Source organism: Pseudopodoces humilis, chromosome 7 (genome assembly GCF_049639895.1).
Source record: "Pseudopodoces humilis isolate 2021_Gansu_Grassland_sample_001 chromosome 7, ASM4963989v1, whole genome shotgun sequence".
NCBI lineage: Eukaryota > Metazoa > Chordata > Aves > Passeriformes > Paridae > Pseudopodoces > Pseudopodoces humilis.
Window position 1 is genome coordinate 17,384,479 of NC_142206.1, and position 14,454 is coordinate 17,398,932.

Sequence of the window (14,454 nt, forward strand, 5' to 3'; positions counted from 1 at the left end):
AACCAAGAGAGCTACACTGAATTTGCAAATGTAACTGACAATGCTCAGTTCTGCCCAGGTCACTTACACAGGACAGGCACACCAATGTATTTCATATATATTATCTTAGAAATGCAGAAAGAATGAGATCCTGAAGAATGATCTCAGAAAACATAAACACACCTTGAAATTTAAGCAAGTCTGACCTGAAGATGCTGTGTTCTGTCTGTGGATAGTGACACCAAGTGAGATTTTTGGAATTTTTTAAGGTTATCTTATTAAAACCCAATGACTCATCACCGCAGTATTGTCTCCACTATGCTACATGGAGAGCAGCACCTGGCAAGGGCAGTGGCCTGACATTTAGAGTATTAATAGAGTTTTTACACCACATGTCAATTTTATATTAATGCAGGACAGTTACTTGATATAAAATGATTCATGCATATTCTGAAACATTTCATATCCATAAGAGTTTAAATGCACTGTTTGCTCTCAGACATTTTAAGTCTCAAAATAAATTAGCACTACAATCAGAGGTCAAACTCTACACTGACTTAACTATAGTTTCAGACATTTGCCAGGTCTGTTTAGAAACTTTCAGCTATACCAAAGTGAGGAAGTTTGTGGTGACTATTTGCCATTTACACAAATTGCTGTGTACATGGCTAGTAGAGGAAGTAAGAAAACTCACAAATCACAAATCAGTATTATCGTGTTCCTTATGAAGTCAGTACATTTACATTTACATAAGAACTTCAGTTTACAACAAAACTTGTAGTATAAACATCTATTGAGATTCATTTATTTCTTTTTTCATCAAGAGAGGTAAGTAAAGTAAAACAAATGCATTTCAGGAGTATTCAGTACCACAGATTAATCCAAAACAAAAATCAGATCACAACAAGGCTGTAAAAACCTATTCAAGACACTGAAAGTCTTTATTTCCATGGAGTATTACACTCCTACAAGCATCTCCACACTGAGGCAAGTCAAAGCACCTTCAGCTATTGGAACTGTCACTATACTGCAAGCCTAGGGCTGTATATCCCATGCACAGATTAAAGTGCTGCAATGGAACCAAGTTGCTGAAAAGTTTATTGATGGTGTATTTGAAAGAGGCATGTCATACCTACCCAGCCACAAGAATTTTGGGAATTTCTCCAGCAAATGCTTCTGCCATCTCCCGGCTGCCTACGTTGGCAATGCAGTGCAGAGCAAGACCCATGAAGGTGGGGTTCCGGCTGGCCAGGTCATTCTTGATGGCATTGTTTATCAGGCGAATGAGCTCGCTGTTGGAGTTCACCAGCACGGAGATGAACAGATAGCCCTGTGAGTCACAAAATGGAAAATCTATTTTACCTGACTTCATTGTGGCATTAACAGGAAACATGACTTCTGTGACACATACACTTCTCTCCAATAGCATATGGGCAGAAATGGGTATTTAAACAAAGCAAAGGCTAGAAAGATTAAGTGAATTAAACAAAAATGAGAAAGTTCAGTGTTACCCTAATTATCTGGTTTTAAGTATTTTCTCAGCCTATTCTGGCATATACTCAAAAGATAAGTTTTAGATTAATGGGGACCAATCAAGATTTTGGCTTATTGTTCAAATACTAGTAAGTTACATGCACCTGATAAACTCAACCTTACCTAGGGAGATGGAAAGATACGTTCGGAAAATTAAAAGGTTACTTACCACTTAATGCAAGACCCAAGGCAGTTGCTTAACATGAGTAACAATTTTATGCAGAACACACATTTTTTACAACTAGTTCAAGACTAGTTCAAGATTTCAGAGAGCCAAAATAAGGCTTTAAGCCAGGGCAGGGGGAATGAAGCAAAATTCTTTACAGACTCCACAGTTGAGGCAGGGTATTAGATAGACCAGCCTATCTTTTATAGAGCTCAAGTTACTCACTATTTGTTTCTCTGTATATCTATTGGAACTGAGCAGGTTTACAGCTTCCATGTGACCGAAGTCAATGTCATGCCCCAGCAGAAAGATGAAGAGCAGTTTGCAGACATATTTTTTCTTACTGTAACCATCCAGAGCCTTGTCACCTGAAAAGCAAGGAAACAAACAACAATTAAGTCTGTGTTAAACTTTTACCTGGTTACCTAGTGGTAATTCCATCTACCATTATCTATATGCTAAAGGATGGTGATGAAAGGATGGTTAGGAAATAATGCTACCATCTAGTCCTTGAAGTATCCTGCAGTGTCCTTAGAGACCGTTCTTACTAAGAGGCACCACATCCATGTTTGCTCCATTTTGATTTTACCACTTCAATTAAGAGCGTTTTTGTCTTCCATGCACATTCTCCTCTTAAACCAATTATCAAAGCTTTATTTCAGTAAAAGTGTTAACATACTTTTCCAAGTGCACCACTGTGGAGAACTCAGCAGCAATAAAAATACCCCCACAGCAAGTTGTTTTAGAAAGATCAAGTGACAATGGTCTATCCCAAAGACTCAAAGAAACACATGAAATGAGATTACCATGAGATCTTTGAAATTTTTATAAAATGAAAGTATTCACAAGTGTTCCAGTTTTTGAAGAAAAATGCACCATAAATAGGTTTGGCCATATGTTGCAGTACTGATTTTAGAATCTTGCAAAAACAACATGGAGCAGTGCAGCTTCCAGTTCATCGCGAGACCACTGCTTTTCCTGAAGGGAAGAGCTACATATCAACATTACCCTTTCTGTGTTACATTCTCTCCATACCTCAAATCAGGAAATAAAAGGGTATCCAGTAAATCAGGCACGACTGACTGCTGGCTAGTTAGTCAGGGTAGCAAAATTCTAATATATACTACTGACTAAAAGGCTATAAGCTCCTTCTCCTCAGCATTCTGGGCCCAAAACTGACCTGTCACATCAAGTGTGTATTCCTTAATATGGGCAAGTTCACCCAGAACAGCACTCAGAACAGCATACACTAAAGCTTCAGTAAGATATCCCTTACTCACTGCCCTAAAAAACTCTAAGTTGCCTTTTTATTTTATATTTAGCTGCCTATTACATAAATCTGAAGTTGAAAAAGAATCTTAATAGTAGAGAGGTTGCTCCTTCTTCCTTCTCATGATACAGAGGCATATTAGATTTGCCAGGTCACATGAATCTACAGCTCTCATGGATTTCACACTACATTCACAGATCAGATAAAAACCAAGGAAACCTTACAACTACTAAACTTACAGTTCGCGAAGGAATGAGGACTGCCATCTCTGTGTGAAGACAAGTAACAGTGTAACACGTAACAACAGAAAGCATACTGGCCCACTGAAGTACACAATGCCGAAAGGTTATGTCTACAGGCTGCAACTATGCATTTTGGGGGTTGCCTTCTATTTCGACCCTAAAATAATCTTCTATTTAATCTTATTTCAACTGAGATAAGTTTAAGCAAACCACTGCTATTTTAATGCAGACAATGATACCCTTCTAATTTGGGTTTTTAGGTACCTGTTGATTTTTTTTTTTTTCCACTGGCACAGACGGTGCATCAGCTGCCAACAAAAAGCTATCTTCATGTTGTGCAAAGAGGAGTCATCTTCAGGTCCACATTACAGAAGCCAATATATGTCACATTTTACTTCAATACAGGAAGCAGCACTACTGAAGATACCAATGGTAGTGAAATCCTGCTATACTGGATCCTGTCAACATCCTCTGACAACAGCCAGCTCTGCAGAAAGCTGCCTGAAGACGTATCTTCTTCAAGCCACTTTTAGAGTTTGCTGCCATAAGGCTCTTTTCCTGCAGAGTCAGCAAACAAATGTAGGGAATTTTGCTCTACTAGACATTAGAACTACTATCAGAAGAACCAGAGTGAAACATCCAGTGGGAAGTATTTTTTTTTTCCTTCTCTGGAAGCAATATGGCCAGAGGAAAGAGAAGATACTCAACCATGTCTGCCCAGTTGCTGTGACCTTCAAACTATGGCATAAGTAGCAATGGAATATTCTGCATAAATATTTTCAGCTATACTATTTTCCCAATAAAATGGCACTCAAGAGCAGAAGCTTCTTCCTATGCCACCATGGCAGGAAGATGCAGATCAAAGACACCTTTCCTTAGGAAAGGCAAGGAAAAAAACACAAAAACAAAACACAGGAAAATGCAGTGATAGCTTTAGTTTTCTAGTATTTTTTCAGCTGCTTAGGAAGTGTTTCTACTAACTCTTAAGATTTGATTTTAATTGGTCATCTACACGAGATCCAGAAGGAAAAAAAATAATGAGTGAATAAACCAGTGGGTTTTACATAACCTAGCAAGAGAAACCATTCCAACTCCTGACAAGCCAGCTATTCCAGGGGACTGATGAAAGGAATTGTGATGCTCAATACCATTAATAGATACTATTATGATTCACTAAATAAGCTGAATCCATTTTAGTCAGTCTAGCTCTAGTGGCCAAGCTCTACATAATTGTGGGCTTACTATAGTATTGAGTATCATTAATATCACTAATTGCTTCTCTGAGATTCAGATACGCCAAAAGACATCAGAAAGTAATTTTCACATGAACTTTACCACAAGTGAAGACACCCCAAACAGTCTCCAAGACGGAATTCCCAGCAGGCTAAGAGGCTGATCTGCAGCTGCCTGTTAGTATACAACCCATCAGCAATATACAAAAGTCAGAAGTATTAAATCTAATCTCTTATATTCCAAAATGACTGGTGTTGGCTTTGTGATACCAGAAGGGAAGAGGGAGTACAGAACGCTGCAACCAAACTGCTTAAAGAAGAACATAAGTGGATGAAAATATGTATACTTTGAACAACATCAGCTTTCACAAGAAGCTATTTGTCAGAGTTTGGCAATTCCTTTTTTAGGTTTAGGACCCAGCTATCTAAAACATTATATCCTTCCAAGATACCAGTATTTTAAGAGCTCATATTAGCAAGTTCCTTGGATCTCAGGGTATTTGAAGAATTTTTCATAGAAGCTATGCCACGCAATCAAGCACAAAACGTATCACCATCCTACTAAGAAGCAACTTCCTTCTCCACCATGTGGTATCAAAGAAAAATAGTGTAAAATCGGTACCTGAAACACCTTTTCCAAAGACAGAAAAAATACTACACTGAGTGCTTTCAAAAGCTCCTGTTCCTTGTAGACGGAACTGAAGGCTGTGTGACCATTCTCAGGCAAGCTTATAAACTAGGCCAAGTTAAAGTTACTACAGTTCTTCTTCAAAGTCTTAGCAGTTTCCAGCAAAAACAGAATATTAGGGATTTTAAAAATTTTTGTTATTTAATTATCTGAGCAATTTGAAAAAAGAGCACTTCAAAGGTCTCACAATAGTTGTCTAACTCCAGCTGTGTTTTGAAGACGTCTGTGACTCAGATTTTTATTGAAATTTTAACTATTCCTCTCCCTTCCATGTTGCATTTACAAAGAGTTCTGAAGGTTCTATTTTAAACATTAATAACAAGTCTCATTACTTAAGTACATGCCAAAATAGTACAGCTTCCCCCAGTCCCAAGCAAACATCCGAACAAGAGCAGAAGGAAATGTCACATGTTCTGTTATCTTTATTGCAATACACAATCATTTCTTTTAACTCAGCTCATTTACAAATGCTTTCAGGAACATTTGCAAGTGCTGCAAATCAAGTCAGCAGAAACAGGAAGGATTCACAACACATGTCAGCAGGTTTTGAGCCAAGTGGACATTTCAAAGTCTACTTGCTTTCCCTGAAAAATTTATGAGTTATTTTGCTAAGAAAGAAATTATTAACAGTTGATTAACAATGAGCATTATTAAGAAATAATTACTACTTCCAAAATTTCTGTGTATCACCTCCCTAGCATTTCAACACAGAAATTTGTTTTCATTGCTCATAGATATTTTTCACACAGCCCTCTGAAAAGAGAGAAATAAGGCAAGAAAGTATTCTAAGACCCTTTGGTTCTCAGGCAGCAGCTTCCAGCTGTATTTTGGAACATAAGTTAAAAAGTAGTACCTGCTTTTCAATCTAACTCAGTGTACCTAAAAGCCAGTGTGCTGCACTGTTACTGAGCCTGCTTACTAGCGAGAGGGTCAGGAAAGCAGTTTAGTCCTTGGGATGTTCTCTGGGGGTAGATAAGGAAGTCTGACAAGTCTAATCTCACTAGCTTTCACATGCTACCTTAGTATCTTAGCTTTTAAAACCACAGTAATGGCTTTTGCAAAACAGAACGGACAACACTGTTTCTTTGCTTCCTTCCTGCACTGACCTCTGTTCATGCAGTTGGCAGCAATCCAGGGATATACTGTATCAGAAGGCCACTATTACATTAGAGGCGAAGAAAAAAGAATTTGATTTTTATGCACATTTTATACACTTTGAGACAAGATCTGTATTTCTGTAGGAGTGACAGTCCAAGACCTCTACATCAAACACTGAGTACCTGTGACAACCCATACAAATCCATACACTAGTATTTATTTTGAGATTTGCTCAAATATGGAAAACCAAGTCAGCAGAAGGAAAAAAAAAAAAAAAGGAAAAAAGAAACCACAGCTATTTACAACAAAGTACATTGGGGCACTTCTGCACAAGCTGAAAAGGAGATACACAAGCATGTCTGAAATCTAGCAGCCACTCTTGTAACACAAACCCTACTAAGCAATCAGAACAAAACTAAATTCTAAGGCCAGAGCAGGAAAAAAAAAGTAAGTCTAGATCAAGCAGAGAACACAGCTCCTCTGAGCATGGAAACAGCGTACAGATTTGTGGGCAGCTTCAGGAATACACAAATTCTGGTTTGAGAGATCAAAGTGATACAACAATTTAATAAACCTGATATTTTTTCACACCCAGAACAGCTACTGCTCTGACACTGAGACTTCCAATTTGGTTCAAGCATAGGAGCAAAATCAGCTTACAGTCTGAACATGTAAAACAAAAGCTATAGCATCTCTGCACACTTTACTCCTACAACTTCTCCTTTATCATACTGGTGTCGTTTCTCTCTACTACATTCTTCTTATCTCAGTTAATGCAGAAGCATTTAAAGCAACTGTCAAGGACACAGTGACCTCAGCAATGGAGCTTCCTCAGGCTTATACAAGAGACATGGTCACCTTAAGTACAGAGATTCTAAATTCCTGCTGAGCTTGCTGCACAAAAGCTGGATCAGAACCCAAAGTCATAGCACAAGTTCCATCAGTTCACAGAAAGTACCGCTTATCCAGAGATGCGAAACCTTATCCCAGCCTTGTTAAATACAAGGGTATTTTAAACACCAAGTTACCCAAACATAAAGCAGGTATCAGGCTTGACAGGTACTTGCAGGAGGTTCTGTCTGCAGCAGTGTAAGAATACACCTTGCAAGCTACATGGGATGGGTGTCTACATACTGCAACAGCATGTGCTGAAGCACACAATGGCCCAGAGGTAGACCAGACTCCTACACTAGTGTCAAGCAAGAACTTCTGACAAGAGGTCTTGTTTCTTGGAGCTTTCCCTGATTATAGCCATGCAGCCAGTCCAAAAGCTGCATCTTTGGCCAGGCAGGGCCAGTAACTCAGGGCACCAGTATTCATCACTTATTTAGCAAAGGACTTCATCTTAAATTCACAATCACACATTTGTCTTAATCCAAACTATTTAAAAACATTTTAAGGTCAGGGCTACGTGAAAAGAAACTGGGTTAAATTGATTAATTGCCACTTAAATCAAGAATAAAATGCATATGAAGGTCTCTTAATTTTTATATAGCCCTTCTGCAAGGAAGAACCACACAGCTTGAAGTCCATGTGAGACTCCTGCAGCAGAAAGATAACACAGCTATCAGCTCCTCACACTCTCAAGGCCTCAAGCAGTTACACAAGTTGTCTAAACACAATTTTTTCCAAATTGTGACATTTATGTTTTTGCTCAGGCTTCATCAAATTATTGTCTTCGGGCAATTAAAATTTTCCATCCAAAATCCATATAGATTTAGTAATAAACTATAATGAAGATCAGCTACAAGAAGGTTTAGCCATCTTCCACTCAAGCTATTGAATGGGCATAAACTGACCTTTATTCAAAGGTTTTTAAATAATGCTTAAAGGATGCTACACAAGGTATGCAGGCTAAAGTTATGACACTTCTGAAAGCACCGCTGTTCTCTGATCATCACCTGATTTATGGTTCTATATATCCAGAGAGTCCTATAATTTCTCCCCTGCTTCACGAGTAAGCAGAGAAGAATTAACTGTTTATGTACTTTTGCCTTTTTTTCTAAGAGAAAAGTATAAACACATAGGCATGTGATGGCTTTTAATTTAGAAGAATGTCTTGAGTGTCTTGCACTGTGGTTAACTTTTCCCTTCTAAGATGTTGGTGACACTCAGGTTTCTAAAGGTCTTCATACACCTTTAAGAGAGATACCACTTAAAATGAAGCCACAGATCATACAAAGTCCAGGAAAATTATTTGTTAAAGCATCATGTATTCCAAACAGATATGCTATTCTAAGCCACGATAGCCAATAAGGTAAACAAATTTACTACAAATCCAGCAGATTCTGAAGGCACATACATGATCTCCACATTGCAATGCCTTACCTAACGACACATACTGCCCCATAACTATTTAAATGGAACTTGCCACAGCCACTGCTAACTCCATTTAAAAACATCCCAACTGCCCCTAAGAATCTTTAAACTTTGAAACCACGTACACAACTTGAAACAGCTAACAGCATGAGTTTTACCTTGTGTTGTTTAATATTAATTGCTGCCTCTTGGAATTAGTTACTGCATATCCTTTGTTTCACATGAATAATTTGTACTGCTGTGCTGTTGTTTGTGGTCAAGATGTACAGCTTCAGCAACTACACATTTTAATCTTAATTCTGCTAGAAGACACCCTAACTCATTACTTCCATAAAGGGCTCAGGGCTGAAGAGCAGGGAAGGAAGAAAAGTTCAAACAGGTGCTATTTTACTAGAAATAATCATGTCCACCCATATTCCTTCAATCTATTCACAGTCACACAGCCTTCTGGAAACAGTCTGAGTAGTCACATGGTTAGGAGGCCAAGTGTTAGAAACAGTTTGTGACCAGTAGCCCAATTCTTTGGTAGAAAAGGGAGTTTGCTTCTGTTATGGCCAAGAATCACAGGACTGTCAGAAGGTTCTGTAGTTAAGAGAACATTTTCAACCGTTATACCAACAGATTGCTCTAGCATTTTGCTTGAGTCAGCAGTTGACAAAAGAAGTCCAAGCATGTAAAAACAAAACCCCATAAAAGAATGTCATATGGAAATATATATAGTGTAGTATGATCAAGTCACTTACCTTTAAATTTTGACCGAATATTTGCTAGTTCTTTATTTATCCTCTTTATCTCTGCCTCTTTACTTTTGCCTGAAATGAAAAGAAGAACGTCTATCAGGACACAGTGATTTGGACATCCCTCTACCACACAAAGCATCTTTTCACCCAAACAGAAACATACATTTGTGAACATACAAACATCAGGAGGAGTTATTACTCTCCATTTCCATCACTGGAACTAAAGGCAAACAGAGGTAACTTAAGCATCACTTTATACAGGAATTTGAGAAGCTCTAAGGACCTCCCTGTTTCAAGAAGCTTTGCAGACTTTAGATGGTGTCACTTGCACATAACCTGAGATGCCACTGTTACTGACTTTCACAAATGCTCCAGTTTTTCTGTTCCTGAAACTGCCCAGAGAAAAGTGAATTTTACTTCCTATGTGATTACTAAGTTGACAGTGCTTTGAAGGAGTGAATCTCCTAAGCACAATCTTATAAACAAGCAGCTCATGTTATTCCTCACCTTAAGGACAAGCCAATTTATTGTTTCTCTCTTGAACGCTTATTCAGTTCAACAGTTTTAAAAACATTCTTAACAGACTGAAGAGGAAACGCAGACTCACAAGGAGTCCCAAGACTCAAGACCTCACACAGTTAGGATACAAGTGCAGACTTCCTATGTATCTCATGGAAGTCACTTGAAAACCCGAAATATTTAAAATTCACACTTTATTAGATGATTTGGCAACCTTATGCTTCTCAGCACCATCGGTATTTCATATCAACTTTTGATTCCATGAATAGGTGTTGGAATTTCTAGTACCAATTCAAGTTACATAGAGAAACAGCTGTAGTTTAAATTCTGATAATGCAAACTTATTAAAATAATATTTGCATTGTCCAAACCCAAATGGCTCTTTAGTATTTTAGTTTTTGGTGACTGAGATTCTACAGACATCTGGGTCCATTATCTCCTACATGTCTCCTACATGAGTAGGAGCACAGAAGGGTAAAACAGCCAGCTCCGGCATTGTGATCAGCTGCCTTTCATTTGAGGGAAGCAAGCGAAGTACATTTCAGCAATGCAGAACTGGCCATTTAGTTCTGTTGTTAACTCAGACCTGTACCTACTCAAACTTTCGACAAGTCTAAAACTTTTGTCCATTTTCCAAAAGCTTCAAGCAGTTTCAAGTGTTGTATTATAAACATCAACTAGCAGCAGAAAATGACAGCTTCTTTCCCTCTTCATCACATATATTTTCTACAAGGTTATGAGTAAAAGTCTCCTACCCTTGGTTCAAAATGGTCCAACTGTATGAGTAGTGGGGATCACATGCCCTGTGTTCACACCACACATTTCCCCACACCACTGGGATCACAGCTACATCCATGAATGTGCAAGCAGGGGATGTGACAAGGCTTGAAGAGCAGATCATGACCAGCATTCCAAAGCACCTCCAACCCTTTCTTCAATAGAAACATCTCACAGTATTTAAATATCCCACTACATTTGCATGTCCAAAAGCCTGTCACCCTATGACTGTTAATCCGCCCTTTACAATTCCTTTGGGGATCTTACAGCAGGCCCTATGAAAGGTGACTAAGTAACATAAGAAAACAAGTGCCTCAGGATAGTTGAAGAGCAAAGTATAAAGTATAAATATATAAATATAAAAGAATCCCTTGCCAAAATGAATCTAGATTTTGTAATTTCTTGACTTAGACTCAAATAAACTGAAGTTAAGCGCTTCTGAAACCAACTCTTGCATAAGCTGCAGAGAACGGGTTTGTATTAATCTGACTCTAACAATGGCCACAAGAGAACAGACACGGAACAGCCGCAGCACACTGTACAAATGGAAATGTTAGGCCCAAAATAGAAGCAACTACTTCAGTTTGCCTTGTCCTTTTAACAAAATACCTTCAGACCCCACATATTCGCTTAAAATGGAATTTTTCCATTCCATAGTGTTTTCTAAGGGCCGCTGCCCAAAAGACTGAAATGCAGAGTGCCTTAGCAGGCATTCCACAGAGCAAAAAACAACTCATAACTTCAGAGCTTAATAATTTACAATACCTGTTCTGAAACAAATGTAGTTGCTATCTGTATGCACCTTGGTTTCCAGATAAAGCAGAAGATAATGTCCACAGTTTAAATTTGACCTAGAACTTCTAGATTCACTTCTAGAATGACAAACTAGAGAACACAGTTTAGTTCCCTCAGTTTATAAAGATGCATCTATTGGAATCACAAAGCTGAATCAGTTTTCACTAATATATCATGCAACACATAATGAATTTTGGTCTGATTAAATCTGTCAACCTAAAGAAAGCTGGTTTTAAACTAGTAACACAATTTATTGAGTAAATGAGCAGCAAGACGTACAATCTAAGACCTGCAGCGTCTTCCTTTATATATTTTAGATTTGTCATAATTGGATTATTTGTCCTGTGCACACAGCAGAGGCACTCAAGTGTTTGCTTCTAGGGCACTTGCCAGCATTCGGGGTTCATTACTAGACTGAAGCAAGTCGTTTTCTTCAGGGTCCACCCTCTGAGAACAGGAGCCGCAGTAACATATCCCAAAAGGGTGCAAATATTTATGTAAATAAACAACACTCCAATTTTGTAATCCATTTCTTTTTAAAGACTTGAAAACACTTCCCTTATTTTCAGCCATGCATTAGCTTATCTTCCCTTTTACCATGGGAAGAGCACATCTCATTAAGACATAACCACAGAATCTGGAGATTTTGTACTTCAGTTACATTAACAGGGCAGAGAATATAGACCTCAGTCAGGGACATTGCTAGCCTGAGTAGGATATTTAGTTATTTAAATCTAGAAACTAGGTCTTTGCTCTGTATTGTTAACTTATGTTTGTAAGGAAAGTGAACTGCTTTAGTTTGAATTATTAGAAATTGTTTCTCTAATCTTAACAAGTGTGGCAATAATCACAATTTTAAAATGTTAAAAATGGGGTGAGGAAAGGGAAACAGTAACACGTACCAGCCAGCTTTTCTTATCCCAAGATGAAACCAAGGCTATCTTTTACTTTTTTAAAACCACCAAAACCTCCTGGCAAACCTTTCAAGCAGCATTATTTACCTGCTACACTCACAGATTACCAGTTACTGCTAGAAATTGGGTTCTTTGTGTCCTAAGCAAGCACCAGAGCATTAAGCAAAGCCTGACTAAAATACTTCAGGAATTTGTGAAGTCAGCACCTTTGGCAGAAATAGTCTGCAGGCTCAGCAACGCAAACGTAGAAATCCCACCCCACGCACACAGCTGTAACAGCAAGATGACAGGAACACCCAGAGTCACATCTGAAGGTTTATTCTCTCAAATTTTACATCTTGCTTAGTATATGAACAAAAGCCTATTTCTAATAATTCCTTCAGGCTATTCTATTTTGAAGGCAGTATATGATCTCATCCACACAGTGACCAAACATAATCAACATAGCAATTAGCAGGCGATAAAAAGTTTAACTCCATATATTGGATTTCACATTGAACAACTAAGTTTTCACCTTATTACTAATTACAATTGATGCAAGCCTGCAATTGTAGTTTTAAAGAACAGCACCAGCACACAACTGTTAAGTGTCACTGAGGGCAATCACAATGCTGAGGACAACTCGCATGTTAAAACCAGGCTGAAGTATCTAACCCCAAATTTCCTCAACTCCAGCAGTTGTATTATATGGTAACTTATTCAAACATGATTAACTGCTTATATTGGAGGATGACAAAGCAAAACAAAACCTCACAGTGGAAGGCAACTTGCACTGTAAAGGACAAAAGAAAATAGAAGTATCATAAACCAAGGGCAAATTTCTAGCTAGATCTTCTGTCCCACTAAGTGTGGAAGGAAGGGCATGGTTAAAATGCATTGGATTAACTGAGAAGTTTTAATCACATTAGTCTGACTTGCCAACGCTCACTGAATTTCTATATGCATATTTTCTTTTTACCATCACTAGAAACACACAAGTAGTCTTGAGGACAGTAAAAAGTATGATGATGATAGCTGAAGGAGTGGTGTACTGCAGCAATAGAGGTTTACATGTCAGAGTTAACAAAGGCAATTGCTCTGCCACACTTTCAGGCTGTTACCCAGCTCCCAGTCATGAAATTATCAGAGGTATATACCAACAAAATGTTCTGTAACCACACTATTCAGCTTGGGGAGGCTTTAATAAAGGTCATGTCATGTATACAGACTGCTGGGTAGGACAATAGTTAAGCCAGAGCACAAGAAGATTATGTTCCATATGAGTTCAGGCTTTATCCTTCTCACTTTCACTTATTCAGACTTTTACCATTTTAACAAACTATCATTAAATATCCATAATAAGTTATTAAAAGAGGTGAGTGCAAGTCAGTGTGTGAGTGCAAGCTTTGGGTTGCTGTTTTTCTGCAAAGATGCGTAGCGTTTGTAGCCTTATAGCCCTAGTGTACAAGCACTGCTCATCTTCTCCAAGATGAGTACTGAGCACACAGGTACCCAGCCACAACATAGTCCAAGGTGCTCATGAGTGATTACTTCGTATTTGGCAGTTTGTCAGGCTTCAGACTCCATCATGCTGCCTACTGCCTTTATTAGACAAGGTAAATTTAGTCTTCAGAGCAGTATTATCTTTAATTACCATCTTGTTTAACAAAGTTAGAGTAGGGAAATCTTAAGTCACGCAGCTCATCAAAGAACCAACTACTATTCTTGTATTTCCCAGTAATCCAGGCTATAGTCAGCACTTCAGTACTGCATAAATACACCTCCATTCCTCTGTTTGAAGCTCTGCATTACAACCTAAATAATGAGAAAACAGATGTTACAGGAAAGGGGTTTGTTAAGCCCATTCATTTGAAAAGAACACCTGGCATATCTTAATAGAAACCCGGAAGCAGGGATGCAAGGTTAAGTAAGTGCTTCAAGGTTAGAATTAGTGGGTTGCTTTGGCTCACTCAGCCAGTGATCTGCTCCATCAGGATTAACTTGTTGCTATACTAACTGCAGACTGTTTAAGGCAAGTTTAAAGCACACAACCCACCTGTGCTAACTAGAACTGCTACTAGTTCTTAAATTTCATACAAACCATTTGATATACTTCTGACCAAGCCTACACATTTATTTCCCAAAGGAACAGAGATGCATTTTTTTCTATCAGCAGCTATACAAATACTGAGCAGAGCAGACT

The 14,454-nt window shown here is 38.3% G+C and overlaps 1 protein-coding gene across 5 annotated transcripts in view; it reads right to left on the reverse strand.

The window, feature by feature from the left end:
* Window positions 1-14,454, reverse strand: part of AP2A2 (adaptor related protein complex 2 subunit alpha 2) — a 44,382-nt gene that overhangs the window by 21,589 nt on the left and 8,339 nt on the right. For all 5 annotated transcript variants that reach the window (XM_014252057.2, XM_088057441.1, XM_014252056.2 and 2 more), the window contains exons 2-4: window positions 9,271-9,339; window positions 1,904-2,046; window positions 1,116-1,309 (exon numbers count right to left, since the gene is read on the reverse strand). In XM_014252057.2, coding sequence (XP_014107532.1) covers window positions 1,116-1,309; window positions 1,904-2,046; window positions 9,271-9,339 — 406 coding nt within the window. The remainder of the gene's footprint in view (window positions 1-1,115; window positions 1,310-1,903; window positions 2,047-9,270; window positions 9,340-14,454) is intronic.